The following is a 20,620-nucleotide window of genomic DNA, read 5'->3' on the forward strand; positions in this document are numbered from 1 at the left end:
CTGTTTTCAAATGCATTAGCGTCCCGCTAAGAACAGATGGTTCTAGGCTGGCAAATTGTTTCATTCTGCATGGTGTTTACTGGCGAGCGAGCAGCCCGCTGTGTGTTACTCCTCTGAACCTGGTGGTAGGAGCTGAATTAGAACTGGGTGTGTATCAGATTCGCAGCCCTTGTTCCTCTAACCTTTTCAACTGAGTTTGAGAGTTTTAAAGTCCTCAGATGCCTTTTTGGCCCCTCGTGCTGGACAGAAAAGTCTCTTTCCTGTTGATCTCAGCCTGCGCAAGGCTGCGCTGCTCTCCTTCTGGCAGCAAGCGACATTTGATTTTTTTTTTTTCTTACAGTAAAAGCTTTGTGTTCCCTTAGCAGCAGGCTCCCAGAAGAATTGAGAGGAACTGGGACATCTTTGATGTGGTACCATCCCGTGCATCTTCCCAGGGGTCTGCTCTTCTTAAATCCTACTTGGTGCTGTCAGGCCACCTCTGCGCTTCCCGGGTGTGGTGGGGCTCCCGCGTCCAGAGCAGCGGCCCCTGACCTTTTGGGACAGTGAATGCTCACAGCCACCACATGTATTGTAAGGCTCCTCTGCTTGGTAAAGTGCTGCTGCTAGCTTTTCCTGGCCGTGCGTTAACACAGCCTCTGCAAATGCCAGGTAGTGCATTTACATCGTGGTATTGATCGATTCTGGCCGGTTAATTGGCCGGTACCCCAGAGGGTCCCTCGCTTGTGAATGATTAGGAAACGGCTTGGACAAAGCGAGCAAGGTTTATTAGCATAGCGCTAATGTAGCACTTTGGTGGGCAAAGCAAATGGTGGGAGTACAAAGTCTGCATTTCTTACAGACTTGCCTGCTGAGGTCCTGCGGGCCGTGCCATGATGTGCCACAGGCCGTCTTCTGCTCTTCTTTCCTCCTGGAGATTGCATCACCCTCCTGCGGAGCAAATATATAGCTGTTCCATGGCAGGTGGGCTTCTAAGGGCCAGTTCGACTTCCTCAGCTCATCCAGAGGAGGCCCGTTGCCTGGGCCCCCGTGTCCGGCCGACGCCGGTGGGAGTCGTTCGGTCGGTGCGCGGAGGCCTCCGGGCTGAGCGGCCCCAGGCGCTGCTGGGCAGGTTGGGATGGAGCCGCCCGGGCAGCGGCGGCCAAGGCCGTGGCATGCCAGTCCGCCCGGATTGTAACTGCATAAGGTCGTGTAACCCAGAAGATATCATTAGTATGCGTAAAACTTAGTGTGGTGTGTCTTCTGTACTGACACAACTGCCTGATTTACTGGTGGTGGTGGGAACGATCCTCTCATGTGGCTGTGACATCCGGCTATAGTCATGTGGTGGGGTTTGTCAGGGTGACTCTGAAACCTGTTTCACAGACTTGCGGTGGTTTTGGAATGTCCTTTTTACTATTGAAGACTCCCATGAATGTTTACAGGGCTGAACATTTACAGACTTCAGCAGCATGCTGAAGTCTGAGCTCCAGATCGTGAGCGTTGGTACCTGCGGACCTCAAGTCCTGCTGGTACGTGATTCATTTGTGTTTGACAAACAGGTTTGCTTGCTGAGAGTTGGACGTAAACTTCGGTAAATAGGGTCAGGACACTTGCTGGAACAAGGTGACTTTTTTGTTTCGTAGCAGTACCTGTAGTTTCTCTGAAGGGCAAGAATAACAAGGGGAGCTTAATACTGGGAAGCAGCTCCGTGCACTCCTCTTCTCTGGTGCTCACGGAGGTGTGGCTGGTTTAACACCAAGCTGGGACGCTGTCCCCGTGTGCTGCAGCATCCTTAAATTAATTGAGACTGCTGCCTTAACGAGGAAATGCGGGAGGAGGCTGCTGACTTGGCTGCAGGGCTCAGGGAAAAGAGCGAGTTTCCCATTCGGAGTTTCTAAGGTGGACAAGCCTGTGTCCTGTTCTCCTCTTGCAGGACATGGCTGTTGTGGGGTCACAGGAGTCCTCAGCGGTGAGGGACATGTCACTGCCCTCCCCGATCAAGAGGAGAGTTTCCTGAAGGTGATTTGGACTCGCTGCAGTTCACTGCATGCCGTCACCATGTCAGACCTTGTCAGACTTTCTGCTAGGGCTGCCCTAAATATCAAGTAAATGGAGACCTTCAGATAAGGAGTTGGAGGAAAAGAGCAGCCTGAGGAAGTAGAGAAGGGGAAGCATTGCTCTCGTCTCGTCTAGGGTTTTGCTAAGATTATTTTAGGAGAACGGCTGTGTGGTCCTTGAAACTTTTCATGTGCAAACTTGAGCTGCCACCTCCCAGGCTGATGGTCTGGTGTGTTCTTTTGTATCAGAGGCCTGAAGCTCAATTTGGGTAGAGTAACATCTCTTGCAGGAAAACCTCGCAAATCTCAAGCTGGCTTGGAGAGCATAGCGAAGGACGCGGCAGCAGTCGTGTCCAAACTCCAGCCTGCCTGCCCTAGCCTCCAGGACTTGTAGTGTCTGGAAAATGTCTTCACAGTGAAATGAACCCGTATGAGTTTCCAAGTGCTGTGCGGCTGAGTTCAGCTGGCAGAGCCGTGAGACCGAAGGGACCGTCATCTTTGAACTGTCTGTGGCTGATCTGAATGGCCCAGTCTGCCGGTTGCTGGGGGAGACAGAGCTCAGTCTTCCCCAGCACAGGATCTCACCACGATCTGATCTGACGTTTCTCCGTAGGTTGTTCACTCTGGAGCTAGGACAGCAGCCTGGTGAGATGCCGTGGGGGGCTATAGGACAGGGACAAATGTGCATCCTGTGGTGGGATGTCTGTGAGTTGCTCTTTGGGACATGTCTCTGCCTCCTTTTCTCAGGTGGGATGCAGGATTACAACTACGTGTGGGCCAACTGCTTTGAGATCACGTTGGAGCTGTCCTGCTGCAAATATCCACCGACCTCCGAGCTTCAGCAGGAGTGGGAGAACAACCGGGAGTCTCTCCTTGCTTTCATTGAGAAGGTACTGCGGGTTGGGACGGGGCGCAGGGCAGCAGCTGTGAAACCCGCGTGTCCGCGGTGGGCTGAGAGCACCGTGTTCAGTTGCTCCTGCGGCTTTGTTTGCTGCGTGCGGTAGCACGACTGCCACAGTTGCTGCACAGAGGTCGGTGGTTACAAAGCTGCTGTGTATCTCTGTGGTTCTGCCACAGTTCCCGCATCCTCCACAATAGCGGAGCTCTGCTCAGAGAGGCCTCGTGGGGCTCAGTGTTAAACAGAGGGACCAATCAGTGCAGTTCTCACTAAGCAATGCAGAGTTCCTGTATGGCCTCAGTGCCGTGAACCTCCAGTGATGTGAGAAAGCACCAGCGCTGCTGAGGCCTTGGCTTGCAGAGTCCTCTGCCAGGCTGTCTCCAGACGCCCAGGCATGAGTCGAGTAGGTGACAGTTTGGGGAAGGAGGCAGCTGCATTTTTTCCCTCGGCATGGCCCGTAACCCTGCTATGTTCACATCGCCCATGTCGATGAAATAGAGGATTAGTTAGGGAGGATCAGTTCTGAGACCTTGCTGCCTTCCCGGTGGATACTGGAATTCCTGTCCTTGCCATCTGGTCAAGCACTGTCTGAGTCACGGGCCCGTGTGTGTCTTTGCCTGGCATCTGTCCTGCTCTGCTGCTTTTGGGGAGGGCAGGGGGGTATTGCTGGGGGAGGACACGGTTCTTCTGACATTGCCTGTCTTCAACCTGGCTCTTGCATTGTTTTCCTCAGGTCCACATTGGTGTGAAAGGCTTTGTCAAGGACGCAGTCACTGGAGCTGGCCTGGAGAATGCGACCATTGTTGTCGCCGGTATTGCTCATAACATCACAGCGGGCAAATGTGGCGATTACCACCGACTGCTTGTGCCTGGGACCTACAACGTGACCGCAGTTGTAATGGGGTAATGTCTCTGCGGCAGCCTGCGTCCACACTGCCAACTGCTCGTGTTCCTTCGCTTGATTTCTTCCCCCCAAGCATCTTGTTGTCTATTTAAGGGGCTTGGCTGGAAGCTGTAGGAGTAAAGGGCTCCAGGTTAGAGCTGCAGCTGTGTTTGCTCACCCCATGCCCCGCTGCAGCAGGGTGCTGTTGGGTGCACAGCATTTCTGTCACTTTTTGATACAAGCAATTAAACAACTGCACCTTACTTCCTGGGAAAAGGGAGAAAGTGGAGTAGGGCCACCCCAGTAAGAGTTCGTGCTGTCTCAAGTCTGGGTGTAAACGTGTAGCCTGCCCCTAGGCTAGCCCTGTGATATGCCTGTGGCTTCTTCCCGATGAGTCTGTAAACAGGAACTCGTGCCTCTGTGACACAGCAAGGCCAGCAGCATAGTTTGTTCTGGTGGCAGTTGGGTGAGTCCCATCAGCTTGTCTGCTGGTGAATCTCTTGCGTAGTCATTAACATCCCAGTGCCTTTGGGCTGGGAGGAGTAGGCTGGAGTGGTGGAGAGGCTGCAGGGGGTTTTGGCCTCTGTTCTGCAGAGCCGCCTTGCTGAAGCCAGCCCTTTTGTTCACAGTTACACACCAATGACCAGAGAAAACATCGAGGTGAAGGAGGGAGCTGCAACAGAAGTGGATTTCTCCTTGCAGCCAACTGTAATGCCCCCAGCTCTTAACATCACGCAGTTCACGGCAACACCCGCTCCTGTCTCTACCGTCACCCCCACCCCTGTGCACGCAGGGGCCCCAAGCCCAACGTCTCTCCATGAACCCATCCAACCTGTGGACTTCCGCCACCATCACTTTTCAGACATGGAGATCTTCCTGCGGCGGTACGCCAGCGAGTACCCCAGCATAACCCGACTCTACTCTGTGGGCAAGTCGGTGGAGCTGCGGGAGCTCTATGTGATGGAGATCTCTGACAACCCTGGCACGCATGAAGCAGGTAACATGGGAAATCCTTTTTCGCGAGGCACAAACGCAAGTGACAGATGTCTTGCTTTGGGAGACCGTGGGCAGAGCAAGAAGGAATGTAGAGCTGGCACCTGTCTGAAGAGGGAGTGAGCTGCGCCTTGCAGTATCCCTTCTAAAAAGACCAGGTGTGGTGGGTGGCGCTAGTGTGTTAAAGAGCATTGCTGGGGACATCCACGGATCTACACTACACTTAATGCCCTCAGAGATATGGTGTAAATTTGGGGTTGTCCTGTGCAGGGACAGGAGTTGGACTTGATGATCCTTGTGGGTCCCTCCCAGCTCAGGGCATTCCATGATTCTATATAGGGTCATGGAGCTCTGGGGACAGAAGGATGCAGGGGCTGCCCCAAAACAATATTCATCCTTTTTAGTGTTGTGGGAGCAGAAGGGTAAATTTTAGGTAAATGCTCTCCAACCCTGCAGGACGGCCTGAGACAGCAGTGCTCAGCGTGGTGAGGTGTCTCCAAGCTTTAATGCAGTGGTTATAATTGTCTCTCTGGTGTGGCCATGTGTACGCAGGTGAGCCGGAGTTCAAGTACATCGGTAACATGCATGGCAATGAAGTTGTGGGGCGAGAGCTTCTCCTGAACCTCATCGAGTACCTCTGCAAGAACTTTGGCACAGATCCTGAGGTGACCGACTTGGTCCGGAGCACACGGATCCACATCATGCCGTCCATGAACCCTGATGGCTATGAGAAGTCCCAGGAAGGTAGTGCTGTCTGCACTGAAACATCTGTGGGGTTTCTAGCTCTGAGAACAAGCCTTTGGGCTCATGATACCTCCCTGAGGAATCGGGAAGCCTTGCTGGAGCACAAGTGCACAGGGAGGCTGGGAAGGCACTTGGTCTGTGCTGTGGGCTGAGTGGGCAGCCCTGCTCTGCAGGATGTGGGCGGTCAACTGATGCTCGAAGCCGTTGGAGAGAGCTCTTAGGCTTCGGCAGTGCTATATGCTGCCCCTGTTTGGGTCCCCTTATGGTTTGTGGCTATCCCAAGGCTTATTTTAAAAAGAGACATTCCTTTGACACAGCTCATGCTTGCTGTGCTTCGGTCCATGCTTTTAGTAACATGTGATGTGGGAGCCAGGCTGACTGCAGAGCACTTGTCCAAGGATAATATAGGCTTCTATTGTGATGTTGAAATTGGCAAAAACATCCCTCAAGGAAGTCCTTAAAGCTGCGTGGCTCTTGCAGATTGGCAGAACAAAGTCTGTCCAGAACAATTTTCTGAAAGCAGAGCTCTGCTAGGGTTGAACAAAGAACTTGTCCGGCTGGTTTGAGAAGGTGAGCTCTGAGGTTTCTGCAGTCGGGACATTGGGCTGCTGGGATTGTTCGTGGTTCGCTGCCTTTCTGGCTGGAGCTTTTCAGCTGTGGTCTGGCTGGCACCGAGTGCCTGTGCAAACACCTGCTGAAACGGCCCTCGGACACCTGTGTGCACAGAGCGGGCCTGCCGCTGGAGGAGGGCGTGGGTGTCCCCTCTCCGCAGCGCGTAGGAGGCCGGCACCGCTGTGCTCTCTGCTGCCTTCCATTGATAGCTGTAAGCTCTGTAGTCAAGAGGATGAAGCCTCTGCACTGAAGTGGGAACGTGCATAGGGCGCAAGCTTGAACTTGTGTTTAATTTTCAGGAGATAGAGGAGGTACCGTTGGCAGAAACAACAGCAACAACTACGACCTGAACCGGAACTTCCCAGATCAGTTCTTCCACGTGGCAGACCCTCCGCAGCCAGAAACTCTCGCTGTCATGACCTGGTTAAAGACTTACCCCTTTGTGCTCTCCGCAAACCTGCACGGAGGTATGGCGGCCAAACCGAGCGCCTCCCTTTGCGCTGATGTTCAAGAGATGGGGGTTTGCAGGGCTGTCTCCTTGGCATGAACTGAGGAGCTCTTGCAGGGAGCTCTCTGCCCTTGGCATTGCCGTGAAATGGCAGGAGCGAGGGCAGCCAGGTTCCTGCAACAGGGGTGAGGCCGTTTCCACAGGCCCTGCACAAACAAAGAGGAAAACAAACCTTCTGTTCATGCTGCTGGAAGGTGGACCAGAAGCTGGAAAGAGAGGGTGAAGCCCGTGTCCCCAGGCGCATTTGCAGGGAGTCGAAGAGGCTGCTGGGAGGATCACAACCACTTCTCTGAGGGAGCGCTTGCGTTGGGGAGTAGTTAGTTCATTGCCTGGAGGGAGATGGGAATGGACTCTAGTCAGCGGCCGCTCGGCGGCCAGGTCTGGGAATGTGATAATAATGCTGTGGCTGTTGGAGACTTCATAGCGTTTATAAAATTAAGGGAAGAGATGTAATCCTCAGGGTTCCCTGCCTTGAATTGCATGGCGGAACTATGAAATTTGCTGTAATTTAATTATCGTTTTGGAGAGATCTAAATTAAGTCTCTGTATTTCATCTTATTCCCCAGACGGTTTGTCTGCTGGCTTGTAGCTGTGGTAACTTGCAGGTGGTTGCTCTGCGCTAGCGTGTTTAATTTTGGAGTGCAGAAGTACCGTGTGTGGGTACGAGGGAGCTGGCAGTTCTCCAGCAGCGGTGGTGTCTGGGGTTCCACGGTGCTATTAGCACAGCTTGCTTAGGGAAAGCTTCAGTAAGCCAAAGATATTATAATCCGACAGTGCTTGCAATAAACTCCAGAAGGCTGAAAAACTACAGCAGTTGGGCCAAGGGCACTATGCATGTTCTAGGAAATTCCTCCCCTCGCTCTCTCTCTCCTCTGTGAAAGTGGTTATTGGGAGGTTGTGCTCATCCCTCCTGCACGTAAGAGCCAAACCTTTGATGTGTCGCGGCTTGGGTTCACCTTCCCAACAGGGTGTGGTCTTATCGGTTCCTGGGCTTTTGTTGTCTCTTCTAGCCACGGGGCTTAATGCTTTGTTTAATGCCAAGCCTTGAGAAACAGAAGACTTGGCGCTCTTTGGAGAAAAAGAAAAACTTCCCCTGTTAGGCTGAGGGATCACTTGGAAAGCGTGCAAGTACGAGTCAAAGCTTGTTTCCCCTGCAGGTTCTCTGGTGGTTAATTACCCCTTTGATGATGATGAACAAGGAATAGCCATATACAGTAAATCCCCAGACGATGCTGTGTTTCAGCAGCTGGCGCTTTCCTACTCCAAGGTAAAGCTCCAATGGGAAAACGGGCACATCCTGCTGGGTTAACTCGCGGTGCTGTCGGGAACCTCCCGAGCGGCTGGTGGAGGAAGGCGCAGGTACCGTGGGCACCTGGTGTTGCAGGCACAGCAGGAGGGTCCCGCGGGAGGCGCTGGTGCCATGAGTGGGTGCCATGAATGGGTGCCCAGCGTGTTCTGTCTGCAGGCACTGTAGGAGGTAGCTCTGTGCAGGCCCAGGGGCCGTACATGCTGAAGGGTGCTAGAAAGTGCTAAAAACACGGGCCGGGAGGAGAGCAAAGACGTCTACGAGTTGTGGTTGGGTGTGGGTGCAGTCTGTTTGTGCTACAGCCATACAAACACGTGCCTGCATGAACCTCTGCGTTTGGTAACCCCAAGTGCGTGACTAACGCTAGAGCAAAAGTGCCAGTGGCTGCAGAGTGCAGAGACTCGGCTTCACATGTTGCATCTTGTTTTTCAGGAAAACACGAAGATGTATCAGGGAAGCCCTTGTAAGGATATGTACCCCACCGAGTACTTCCCGCACGGCATCACTAATGGGGCTCAGTGGTACAACGTTCCAGGTAAAGTAGACCTTAAATCTCGTGCACTGTTTGTCTCCAAATTAATGCATATGCAGGCTGAAGAATCTAGCCTGAGCAGTCGCAAACTCTGCATTGGTCAGCCTAGATTACTGGGACTCAGGTTGCTTTTATAACTTCTTAAATAAGGTGCCCAGATGAAATTCCTTCCCTCAAGTATAACTTTTAGCGGAGTTTTTCTGGGTATTAGCAAAATAGTTTCATAAAACTTTACAGGGGTATATTAGCATGAAAGGTATTTACAAGAAGGCCAGTTATTTGTCGCTATTTTGGCATCCCTTTGAAGCTTGAATCTTGCCCTGTGTAAAATCCTCTGTCTCCAGCTATAAAATGCATGCTGTAGTTTGTACTTCACCTTTATCTACTATTCGATACATATTTTTTTTGACTGCCTTCAGGACATCCTGTCAAAACGCTGTTTGCATTCCTGTTGTAGGTGGCATGCAAGACTGGAATTACTTACATACAAACTGCTTTGAAGTGACCATTGAGTTGGGCTGCGTGAAGTATCCGAAAGCTGAGGAGCTGCCGAAGTACTGGGAGCAGAACCGCCGATCTCTTCTCCAGTTCATGAAACAGGTGAGGCAACGAGACCCCAAGCAATAGTGTGAGCTGCCTCTGGGCTTTGCATTACATGTGCCAGAACGAGCAGGCTAATCTGCGGCTGAAGCAAGGGCTGCTTCCCGGCTGGACTGGCTCCCTGCTCTGTGGAAATCACCCCCATCAACACATGTCTCAGCTCCTCTCTCCTCCTTCTCTACATACCAAAAGCCTGTATGGAAACAGCAGCCAAGTGATGCTGGTGCAGGCTTTTTATTTACCACTACCTTGGCTTTGCCTAGGCCGGAGTGGCCTTTATGTGCTGTTCCTATCCGAGCCAGGGCTGGTGGTAGTGCTGCACACCTGGGGCGTGCAAACAAAGGTGTGGAGCAGGGAGCCCTGTGGTGGCACCCTGAGCCAAACAATTGCTCCTTGTACTCATCAGGTGACCTTTGTCCACGCCAGCTGTTGGCGACTCTAACCTGGAGCCTTTTGGAACATGTTGCTCCCCTGGGAACGCTGAACCTCCCGGCCTGGGAGTGGTGGGATGTCAGTGGTCCCACAGCGATGTGTGGGGCGGGAGGCAGGAGGGCTGGCTCTCAGCAGGGCTCCGCATCTGTGCTCAGGTTCACCACGGCGTCTGGGGGTTTGTGCTGGATGCTATGGATGGAAGGGGCATTCTCAACGCCACCATCAGCGTTGCCGACATCAACCACCCGGTGACCACGTACAAGGATGGAGACTACTGGCGCCTCTTGGTCCAGGGGAAGTACAAAATCACAGCATCTGCGCGAGGGTGAGTGAGCACAAGGAGCAAACAGCTGCTCTCCTGGCTTCCCAGTCAGGAGTGGTCCCATTGCCTCTGCCTACAGCAGCTGTAGGCATGGGTGTTTCTCCTGCCCTCTGGCTTGTGCGGAGTTAGCGATGTGACGCCACCCTGATGTCAAAGGCTGCTCACCTGGCACCGGTGTACAATCCAAATCTTCCCTTGTTTGGTGGTGGTGTGGGGAAGGAGCTGATAACTTAGCGTCTTTAGGGGGAATTCTCTTTCAGGCAGCTGCCCACAGAAATGACTTCACTTCAACAGCTGCCAAAAGCTTTGGGTTAAAGCAGCCTGACTTCTTATCCTGCCGGTCTGCCACGTAACTCTGCAACACCTGAGCCAAAGGCAGCTCAGCCCCATGTCGGGCCCTGAGCTGCTCCCTGTCCTCCTGCCGTTCCCGTGTCCCTTGGAAGTGTTCTTGCTCTTTTTTTAATGCTTATCTGTTTTGGCTGGGGAGCAGTTGCAGTCCCATGTGAGTGTCTAGTCAGGAAGAGGAGGGTGGCTGGTCATCAGGGGTTCGAGGCCTCACGCATTTCCTTGTGCCTTCTCTTCCCTGGGCAGGTATGATCCAGTCACTAAGGTGGTGGAAGTTGGCAGCAAAGGTGGGGTACAAGTCAACTTCACTCTTTCACGGACAGACATCAAAGCGGAGGAGGGGAAGGTGCCAGTCCTGAACACCCCAGAAACCAGTGACCCCAACGAGAAGGAGTTTGAGACCCTGATCAAAGATCTGTCTGCTGAGAATGGCCTGGAGCACCTCCTGCTTACCTCCTCGGGGGACATCTCTCCTTACCGATACCGCCCGTACAAGGACCTCTCCGAGTCCCTCCGAGGCCTCTATCTGAACTACCCGCACATCACAAATCTCACCAGGTGAAAACTCAAAGCAGCAGTGCTCAGCTCCTCCCTGAGCAGCAGCCTGTGGTAGGGAAGCAGTGAAACGATGAGCCATGAACGCAGTGCAGAGATGGGCAGCTCATCCCTCCCCTTCCCTGTGGTCCCTGAGTTTGAGGGAGCCTTGGGCGTAAGGGCACGGTGGCAGAGCATTGGCTGCAGTGACTCGCAGGTGCTTCCATGTGCTTTTTCCTGAGACATCATTTTACTGACTTAAATCTGGGGTGCTGTCGGCTCCCCAGGGGTGCCTGGGACTGGTGATACTCCCAGCACTGATGTCCCAGGCTTCTGCAAATATCTCTGTTCTGTGCTCTCCATTTCTTCCGTTTTCCAAATCCATTCTGACTTCTACCCTGCTAAAGACTTCCCAGCAAAAGTGATCAAATTTGACTTACAAATCTCAGATGGCCTTTCTCGATTGTCTGCCTTCAGACTTTAATTCAATAGGGCGACACGTGTTTGAGCTAGCTTGCCCTGAGCTAAGGTTTCTGCCCTCCTGCAGGAGACCAGCTGTCTGCAGTCCCTGCTTCCCTTTGTGACCTGCAGCCCTCACCCTCTGTCAGCTTTACAAAGCACAAGTCTCTTTGTCTCAGGACCTCATTCGCTTGTTACCAGGCACAACTTGCTCATGTGCTGTCCCCGCTGGTGCCAAGGCTGCTTTTCTGATCTGTAGCCTCTATTGTCCGTCCAGTTGCATCAGCCCCGATTGTGTTCCCTGCTTTGCTTGCATTCGGTTTGCTAATTTAATGGCGTGACTGTAGCAACAACTTCTGCGTTACTGGAAATAGGCCTGCTTTTGTCCTCTAAACCGGGTGCTTTATAAATTAGTTTGATGTCCAGATATATCCCGCTCTGAAGGAAAAAAGAAAGAAAAACCCAATATTGGAAGCACAGAGGCATTTAGCAGTTCTCACCTATGGTGATGTTATGGGCCATATAGAGATATATGGAGCATTGGCATCCTGTACCTCTGGAGCTGGATACATTCTTACACAGATGCTTGTGCTCAAACCGATGTTCATAGTCCATTTGGGTCAGTGCTGCTGCAAATCTCTTGTGATGTGCTCATGTTTTGTGTCCTGTGTCTTTGCAGCCTCCTCATGGGGGTGGGCAGCAGTTCCTCTCCACACCGGGTTTCTCCATAAGGTCAGGCTGGGGGCATGGCTCTCTTCCCGAGCTGACGCTCTGCTTTCTCATCTCCTGGCAGTTTGGGTCAGAGCGTCGAGTTCCGTCAGATCTGGTCCCTCGAAATCTCCAACAAGCCCAACCAGTCCGAGCCTGAGGAGCCAAAGATCCGCTTTGTTGCTGGTATTCATGGAAACGCTCCCGTCGGTACGGAGCTGCTCCTGGCACTGGCAGAATTTCTTTGCATGAACTACAAGAAGAATGCTGCTGTTACAAAGGTGAGAAGCCAATGCGAGGGACCATCTTGGAGCCCTCCAGGTATGTCCTGAGAAGACGCTCACTGGGAGAGGCTTTGCCTTGTTAACAGCACCTTGTGGGTTGCCGCGAATCCCACACGTGATGGGGAGGAGTTGTGAAATCTGTGGGGCCACTGGGAACCTCTGAGTGCTGATATCAGTATAAGCAGCAGTTCCTAGGATGAGAGCCAGACAAATGAGATGTACAGAGAATGAACCCTACTAATTGCACGTTACGTGCTATTTCTCCTCCTTTTGTTCAGCTGATCGACCGAACACGGATTGTGATCGTGCCTTCCCTGAATCCAGACGGACGTGAGATAGCGCAGGAGAGAGGCTGCACGTCGAAGATAGGCGAGACTAATGCTCACGGCAAAGATCTGGACACGGACTTCACAAGTAAAGCAAAGTGATGTGTAGCATCCCTGTAGAAATGCAGGCTGCTGTAGAAGCCTCCTGCTCCAGGGCTGGGTGTAGCTGTTTAGTTACAAGGGTCTGCCTGTAGAAAGAGCAGCACTCCTGCCCTGGAGCCCAGGCAGCACAGCTGCTGGGAAGCTTCCAAAGCTTGGATCCCCCCCCTTACAGGTGGTAATTTGCCAGCCCTTATTTGCAAGGAAAAGATGAAGCAGAGTTCTTTTAGGAATAGTTCAGAGGTTGGACAACACTTCATGTATTTTTCCTGTTAATTGATTTTTTTTTCAAACCCCCATTTCTGAAAAAATGCCCTCTGTTCGTGCTCCCTGAATGAGGGAGCTTTTCTGGTTTCCATCTAACTGCTTGCTCTGTCCATAGCACCCTATCAGTGCTACGCCTACCCTTCCCGAGGGCAAAGTGTTCTCCCTGGCCAGGTTTGGCTGGGATCATCATGCTTTCTTAAGAAAATGTCAGTTCAGTGACATTCACGAGGGCAAACACACACGAAATACCCTCTGCATCAAAAAATAAATACCTTGGGGGACATAGTGATGTGTCACATTTGTTTGGCTTTGCAGGTGAATTCTCCCCACGGGTAGTGGGGACTAGGCGCTTTACCTGCTGTCGGGTGCATCTGCTGAGATCTGACAATACCTTTTAAAGCATGCAATGGACTTAATTTCAGTCATAAACAAAGGATGTGCTTCTGCTGGCCTCTCAAAGAGTAGAAACAGTTGTCAATTCCCTTTTCTGTTTATTGTTCTGATTTACAGGCAATTACTCCCGGTACTCGGGGACACGAGAGCCTGAGACCAAAGCCATCATTGAGAACTTGATATTGAAGCACGATTTCAGCCTCTCTGTTGCGCTGGACGGAGGATCTCTGCTCGTCACTTACCCGTATGATAGGCCAGCGCAGACAGGTACGACTGACTCCTCCAGGGCCTTGCACATGTAGTTACCCTCAGGCTGTCCCTGCAGAAGTTCATGTGACCACATGGTGCCAGAGCTTCTTGCGCTGGTGGTGTTCTGTAGCCTCCTCTTGTGTTCAGCTCGTCGTGTATGGAGTTGACAGTCTGTTAAGTAAAGCTATAAAACCTCACAGGATTCAGCTAGGGGTCAGAACACTTAAAAGTCCTATTCTTACCCCAGTATTTCAGCCTTTTCTCTGCCAAAGCCATTATAAAATCTGCTTTTGATACCAGCCCTCGGTGTTAGAAGAAACCTGGAAGGCCCCTGAAACAATGTGTGTCGCTGCTTAATACAGGTCACGGGGTTAGAATGGGAGTCTGCCCCTCCAGTGAACGGGAGTTGTGCTCCAAGTCTCGCTTTTCTCTTTGTAGTGGAGAACAAAGAAACACTGAAGCATTTGGCATCTCTGTATGCAAACAACCACCCGCTGATGCACTTGGGCCAGCCAGGCTGTCCAAATAAGTCGGGTATGTTTGGTTGAATCCTTTAACGTGCCCCCATCAGCTTGTGCTGGACTCCGCTAGGAGCAGATCTGTCTGACCGCTGTGTTCTTGCTCTCACAGATGAGACTATTCCTGGCGGTGTGATCCGTGGCTCTCAATGGCACAGTCACTTGGGAAGCATGAAGGTACTTCATCGCAGCACGCGGCTTGCCATCTCGGCTAAAGAAGCGTTAGAAAGCACATTGGTTCTGACGTCCGGGCAAAACTTCCCCACCTCCAGCTGCTCTTCGCAAAGCTTTTTAAATACCACCTATTTTGTTGTAACTGTGGTTTTGGTTTTTGCAGGACTTCAGCCTTATGTTTGGTCACTGTCCTGAGATCACTGTTTATACCAGCTGCTGTTACTTCCCGAGCGCAGGGCAGCTTCCCGGCCTGTGGGCAGACCACAGGAAATCTCTCCTTAGCATGCTTGTGGAGGTGAGCTGCGGTCTGGGGGGGAATCTCTGGCAAGGAGTGGAGGTAGTGGGCCGGGTGGGGAGGGGGAGAGGAAGAGGGCAGTATGGAGAGCCTTTGTGTTTTTATTGGTGCTGTGTAATTAGACCGTCAAAATATGGACTGCATGAGGAGTGGATTGAACAGAGGCAGCAAGTGACCAGGAAATGAGAGTTAAAACATCTGTGCTGCTTTGCCGCATGGTGGGCTGAGCAGTCCTTGCAGTATTGAGTGCTTTTATTTATTGTGAGAGTCGGGGGTGGAGAGCGGGCTGTATTTTGAGGGGAGGATTAGATCCTCTTTTAGTTACAAATGTGCCATACGCTTGGATCTGAACGTGAAGTGTTTGAAATGCTTTATTTCAGGTTCATAAGGGAGTCCACGGGTTTGTCCAAGACAAGAGCGGCAAGGCAATTTCTAAAGCTACCATTATCCTTAATGAAGGTTTGAAGGTCTACACTAAAGAAGGTGGATATTTCCACGTGCTGTTGGCTCCAGGTTTGCATAACATCGATGCGATAGCTGACGGGTACCAGCAGAAACATGTCAAGGTATGTGAATGTCTCTATTGGAGGTCTTTTCTCCGCTCCCTGTCTTATAAAGGCATCCCCTGTTTGGGCTCTGCCTCGCTGGCTGTGTTTAGCTGCTGATTATGTGCCCAGGGTAGCTCTTTTCTGCCTTGATTTAATGGGTGGGGAAGAATTTCCTGGCACAGCAGGGTTGTTTTGGGCAGTAGCTTTTCTTCCCAATGCACTTGCCTTTGGCATCTGCCTGGTCCTGCCCTGGTCAGCAAGTACCTCTCCTGTCTGGACACCTAACAGAGGCGCATGCTTTGAGACAGTCTGAGCTCTCGTCTCTTTCTGCAGGTCTTTGTACGCCATGACGCACCCAGCTCTGTGTTCATTGTGTTTGACACGGAAAACAGGATATTTGGTCTGCCAAGGGAGCTGGTTGTAACTGTTGCAGGTAAAGTGCCACTTCTGAGCAAAGCTTTGAGCTTTGCTTTCTGTACCAGTTCCTGCTGACAATGACCCTTCTCTTCATTGAACTGGAAAAGTAGCCTGCAGGCTTAAGCCATCTCCTGCTTCCCTTCTGAACACGTGCTTGTCCTTGCAAAGCTGTCCAACAACCCTTGGATCTGGTGGTGTTGGGCTGGCAGATGGGAGGAGGGAGGAAGCAGGGTCTGAAGGGTCCAGAACGGACTTTGAGATGGCTGGAATGGGGCAAGCCTGTTTTGTGCATAGAGCTGGGACCTAGGAGACCTTGCTTCTTCCCCCAAGTTTCTTCTGGGTGGTGTGGCACCAGGTAAGTGTTAAGAGATTTTTTTTGTTGAGGTGGCAGCTGCTGGGGAGGCTGGAGTTGATACCCAGTGGTCTGCAGAAGAGCTCAGTGACGCTATCCTAGACTGCGAGCACAGAAAACAAAGGTAGCGCAGTGCTGCTCTGGGAGCAGCTCTCCTGCATGGCATGGCCTCCATGGCCTAGGAGGAAGGAGCAGGGTCACAGTGGAGTGAGGAAAGTGGTTGTGACTGTAGAAGAGAGATGGTGGCAAGCCTACCAGTCTCTGGAGTGGGGGCGCATGGCATTAACTCGAATGTCTTCTTTCTGGTAGGTGCAAGTATGTCTGCTCTGGTCCTCACCGCCTGCATCATCTGGTGTGTCTGCTCGATTAAGTCCAACAGACACAAGGATGGCTTCCACCGCCTCCGGCAGCACCACGACGATTACGAGGACGAAATCCGCATGATGTCCACCGGCTCAAAGAAGTCCCTCCTGAGCCATGAATTCCAGGATGAAACAGACACTGAAGAAGAAACACTGTACTCCAGCAAACACTGACACCTCCCGGGCAGGGAAGGAGGTTCCCATGGACCAGACCCGGTGGCGGGGGGCGATCCCTGTGGTTCAGTCTGGAAACATTAGCTTGCAGGATGTGTCCTCCAGAGGTGTGGGTGGCAGCTCCCAACTTCCCTCTCCTATTTGCTCCGTTCCTATGTACGTGCAAATCAGTGGGTGTTGGAAGCTGTGTTTGGGCTAAGGACGTGGCTTGTTTTATTTTTGGGTCAAGATTTGGAGGTTCGCGTGACATTGTTTGAAAGGCAACTTAACGGGGTGGCCGGCAGAGTTCCCAGCACTTCCCCAGCATCTCGGCGCAGTGAGCAGATGGTGGGGAAGTGCCCTAGACCTGCATGGGGTTGTAGTTAAAACGCTCCAAAGCAGTTTCTCTACCTGTTTTCATTTCATGTTTTCTACTCTGTACTTGGGGGAAGCCAGAGCCTTCACTTGACTCCACGTTCTGCAGAGCAGCCCTCGGAAAAAGACTGTACTTGGTTCTCAACTGCTCCCTTGGAGCTTTTCCCCACGGTGAGATGCCGTGGCCTGCCGTGGTTGTGGAGCACCTCTAAAGCGTTGCTAGTTCCAGGCAGTGACTTGGCATCCTGAAAGCTGGGGGGGATGGCACCCGTTCTTGATGTGAGCTGGAGGAAGGAGCAAATGTCGGAGCTTCGGTGAGCTCTGACAAAGTTCGCTTGCTTGCCAGCTCTGTGGTACTGCCGTTCCTGACTTCTGGGGAAGAAACTTCATCCCCATCACCTGTGGTGGCTTCTCATTCGTGTAGCAGGCTTGGCCTTTGGGGTCTCTTGTTGGCATTACAACGGCACGGTGTCTGAAAGAGCAACTCGGGGTTGTTCTAAGCAAATGGATAAACTGATTGTGGTGGATACTGTAGAAAAGCAATCGGTTACTGACTCCACCTGATTGGTTTTGCTCAAGTCCGCCACTGCTTGGGAGGAAACAGTGAAATCTGACCACCTCTTTGTATTTGAGCATTATTGGAGCAGCAGGGAGAGGTCGTGGGGGTATCCATGGCCCAACTTCAGTCTTAAATTTTGAAGAAAAGCTGCACCATTTGTCGTTGTCCACCTAATACCATTTAGTGATCAGAGCACTTCAGAAACACCTCATCAAGCTCTGGTGATGGTAGGCATCAGATCAGCCTGCTGGCTTGGCTCGGTTCTGCTCCTACAGCATCCCTGAAGTGTGTAGCACGAGCTCCACCTGCTTGTGTGTCAGCAGTTGTCTGCTGCTGTGGGGGCCTGGTGCAAGGCGTGAGGAAGGGCTGAAGGGCTGTGCTGAGGGAGGGAGAAGCAGCAAAGTTCTGTTGCCGTAGCACTTGGCAGGAAGTTGGAAAGAGGAGCTGCAGCATGCATCCCCAGGGCACATTAGATTTGGGGGGGGATAAAGGGATGTCCGGAAAGGAAGGATGGCTGAACTGCTTGATTTCCAAAGCCTTTATACATCTCTGACATTCCTGTGCTTTCTGGGCAGAAGGCTGGGGTTAGAATAGGCACTTATTTTCTTGCTGCTCACTTTCTTTTCTAATTCTTGCCCCACTGACCTGAGCTCTGGGGTGCAGGAGTTGGGTGCAGCAATGTCTTAGGGCAAACTAGATGCCTGAGCTGATCTGTTCTCCAGCAGCCTGGGGAGGTCCTTTAGTGAAACCTGCACGGGGTGTCTGTGGGGAGTGTTTGTACCCAAACATATGACGGGGTCTGTTCTGCAGGGCTCTGGCCTGGTCTCGGGGGTGGAGCAGCGCAGGGCCTTGCCTGTTCAGGGCTGCTGGGCCACATCACCTTGGGAAGGAGCTGTTCCTCGCCTCTGCCTGTGGTAGATGCCCTTCCGGAACCACGCGCCTGTGGCCATGCTGCCCCCACGCTCATCTTCTCAGCAGCTGCATGCTGATCTCGTGCAGCGGCCTAGAGGGACAAAGATAACCCTTAGACACCGATACACCTTCTTCCCTGTTCCACGGGGAACTGCACCGCAAGAAGCTCGCGATAACATCTGGCTGGGGCGATGAGGCTGAGCATTCCCTGTGCTCCTGTCCTGCATTTCTGTGGGCAGAAAGGGCTGCTCTTGTTGCCCCCATTCCCCAGGAGCCACCAACGCCCGTGTGCCTCCTCCCAGCTCCTCGCACTGAGCAGGGGCTGGGGTTTGGTCCCGGGACACGACGCTGTTCCATGTGTAACAGGCTGCGGCACACCAGCACCCACAGCGTTAACCCTGCCCCATCTCCAAACTTGTCCTGCGCCTGAGGGCTTTAACCAGCCACAGCTAGGGTTTCGTATTAAAGTTGAGTGTGCAAATGGCTCTTGGGCTCTTGTTTGGGCTTTGTTTGCTCTGACAGCAGGTCAGAGCTGGCCTTGCTTTGTTCCACTAGCAATAAGTCTCATTAGGAGCTGGCCCTTTCCCTCTGAGAGTGCAGTTTGCAATTAGCTTGGAGTAGGTGCGTATATTTAAGGTGAGTGGATTTGAGATGTTTTGCAACAGTGTGAGACTTTTCTACACAGCAGGACCAGGCGGGGGGTGTCTGGCTCTTGATCTGCTCTCGGAGCTGTAGCAAGTAAGGGCTGGGGCTGTTTGTCGCCAGTTTTGGGAAGGCAGGAGCGGCCTCCCCTCGCTGTCAGTCTGTCTGTCCGTCCATCTGTGGGAGTACCCATGCCCCTTCTGGCGAGGAGCCGGTTCCCCCACGGGCGCTTGTACCTGGAGCGTGTCCGTCCGTGCACTGTGCCTTCAAATGTACATTTTTAAAAGGGACTTGAATCGCCTTTTCGTGGAAGCGGGACGGGGCGCTGTGAGGCGAAGCCTGGCTCTGCCCTCAGCGGGGCTTTCTTTTTTTTTTACCTGTATACTGAGATCCAATAATCTGTATAAAACTATTTTGATGTCCACCGGGGTTGTCTCGTTCTTCCTACAGCGGGCAGTGGGGGTTCGGGGCTGCAAGGAGGCCGCTGGGGGCCGGGCCCGGGCCGGGGCGTCCCGGCGGTGCTCGGCGCTGCACGGGCGCCGCGGTGGCGAGGAGCCGCCCAGCCGCTTGGGGGCGCTGCCGCGGGAGGTCCGCCCGTCCCGTCGGGCGCCGCGCCGTCAGGAAGACGCTCTGGCCCGCCCTTCCCGGCGGCGCGGTCTCGCCGGGCCGCGGCTGACGTTGGACAACAAAGATGGCGGCGGGGAGCAGCAACTACTGGGAAGGCGAGTGGGGCCTGAGGGCGGCGGGGACGGGGCGGCGGCGGCTGCGGGGCCCTCCCGGCGGGGCGGCACGGCCCGGGCGGGGTGGAACCGCCGCCGGGTGCCCTCTGTCCGCCTCCGCGGGGGGAAGGGAGGGGAGGCCGGCGCCGCCCCGAGGCTGCGGGGGCCCCGTTGGTCCCTCAGCCATGAGGCGTTCGGTGCCCGGTTGAGCCCCGCGGGCGGGGAGGCCCCGGGGCCCGCCGTGAGGGGAGCGGCACCCCGCGCCGGACCCTCCCGGTTGTGTGGGACAGGGCCTGCGGGTGTTCAGCCGTGAATCCCCTCTTTCAGTGTGGGGTGCTCCCCCTTCCCTTTGGGGTGCTCCCCCTTCCCTGTGGGTCTGCCCTTCTCTTTGGAGCTCCCCCTTCCCTATGGGTTCCCTCTTCCCTGTGGGGTTCCCCTTCTCCGGGGCTCCCGAGCGATCTTTCGGCCAGATCTGCTCGAAAGCACCCCGTGAAAACGCGTCCCCCAAAGGCGCGGGGTCAGGGTGCGGGTGCGTGACTTCTGCCCCGTGCAGATCTCAGGAAGCAGGCGAGGCAGCTGGAGAACGAGCTGGACCTGAAGCTGGTCTCCTTCAGCAAGCTCTGCACCAGCTACAGCAGCACCCGAGACGGAAGGCGCGACAGGTATAGGTACTAGCCCGTTTCTTTATGTTTTAAATGCCGCTTGCGGTGCTTGGCTTATTTTTATAATTTGCTTAGTCCCACTTGTGGCTTTTATGCTTAGCTTCTGAAGAGGCTCGTGTCAGCACTTCTTGATGCTGGGGTTGGTCTCGATGCGATGTTGAGCGACACTGGCTTGTGAGTCAGAAGGGTCTGTGGGCTGCAGCGGTGCTTCGTGAGGGTGGGTGTGTCACTAGGGAAAGCTGAATTCAAACTTCAGTTTGTAACCGCGGGGTTAGCGTTTCAGCTAACGATAGGGCTTTTTAATGCATGCCACATTGGCTTATTTCCTGTTTTTTCTTGTATTAAAGCAGCAGGAGGTTTTCAGGGCCTTCAGTATTAGGGGAATTTAGCCTTACGCCTCCC

The 20,620-nt window shown here is 53.3% G+C and overlaps 2 protein-coding genes across 5 annotated transcripts in view; both read left to right on the forward strand.

Annotated features, from left to right (window-relative positions):
- CPD (carboxypeptidase D) overlaps positions 1-19,261 on the forward strand; it is a 28,207-nt gene extending 8,946 nt beyond the window's left edge. The window contains exons 3-21 of the mRNA XM_064468193.1: positions 2,784-2,926; positions 3,668-3,837; positions 4,447-4,814; positions 5,363-5,554; positions 6,466-6,633; positions 7,832-7,941; positions 8,413-8,515; positions 8,970-9,112; positions 9,700-9,869; positions 10,458-10,769; positions 11,998-12,193; positions 12,475-12,610; positions 13,399-13,548; positions 13,969-14,064; positions 14,161-14,225; positions 14,386-14,517; positions 14,898-15,083; positions 15,399-15,498; positions 16,144-19,261. Of these exons, the coding sequence (XP_064324263.1) occupies positions 2,784-2,926; positions 3,668-3,837; positions 4,447-4,814; positions 5,363-5,554; positions 6,466-6,633; positions 7,832-7,941; positions 8,413-8,515; positions 8,970-9,112; positions 9,700-9,869; positions 10,458-10,769; positions 11,998-12,193; positions 12,475-12,610; positions 13,399-13,548; positions 13,969-14,064; positions 14,161-14,225; positions 14,386-14,517; positions 14,898-15,083; positions 15,399-15,498; positions 16,144-16,370 (3,167 nt within the window). The 3' untranslated portion in view covers positions 16,371-19,261. The remainder of the gene's footprint in view (positions 1-2,783; positions 2,927-3,667; positions 3,838-4,446; positions 4,815-5,362; positions 5,555-6,465; positions 6,634-7,831; positions 7,942-8,412; positions 8,516-8,969; positions 9,113-9,699; positions 9,870-10,457; positions 10,770-11,997; positions 12,194-12,474; positions 12,611-13,398; positions 13,549-13,968; positions 14,065-14,160; positions 14,226-14,385; positions 14,518-14,897; positions 15,084-15,398; positions 15,499-16,143) is intronic.
- A 216-nt stretch (positions 19,262-19,477) lies between these two features.
- GOSR1 (golgi SNAP receptor complex member 1) overlaps positions 19,478-20,620 on the forward strand; it is a 35,827-nt gene continuing 34,684 nt past the window's right edge. For 3 of the 4 annotated variants that reach the window (XM_064467625.1, XM_064467628.1, XM_064467629.1), the window contains exons 1-2: positions 19,478-19,559; positions 20,110-20,224. In XM_064467625.1, the coding sequence (XP_064323695.1) occupies positions 19,529-19,559; positions 20,110-20,224 (146 nt within the window). In that variant the 5' untranslated portion in view covers positions 19,478-19,528. The remainder of the gene's footprint in view (positions 19,560-20,109; positions 20,225-20,620) is intronic. The other variant, XM_064467627.1, reaches the window with a different exon arrangement.

Source organism: Phalacrocorax carbo, chromosome 17 (genome assembly GCF_963921805.1).
Source record: "Phalacrocorax carbo chromosome 17, bPhaCar2.1, whole genome shotgun sequence".
Taxonomy (NCBI): domain Eukaryota; kingdom Metazoa; phylum Chordata; class Aves; order Suliformes; family Phalacrocoracidae; genus Phalacrocorax; species Phalacrocorax carbo.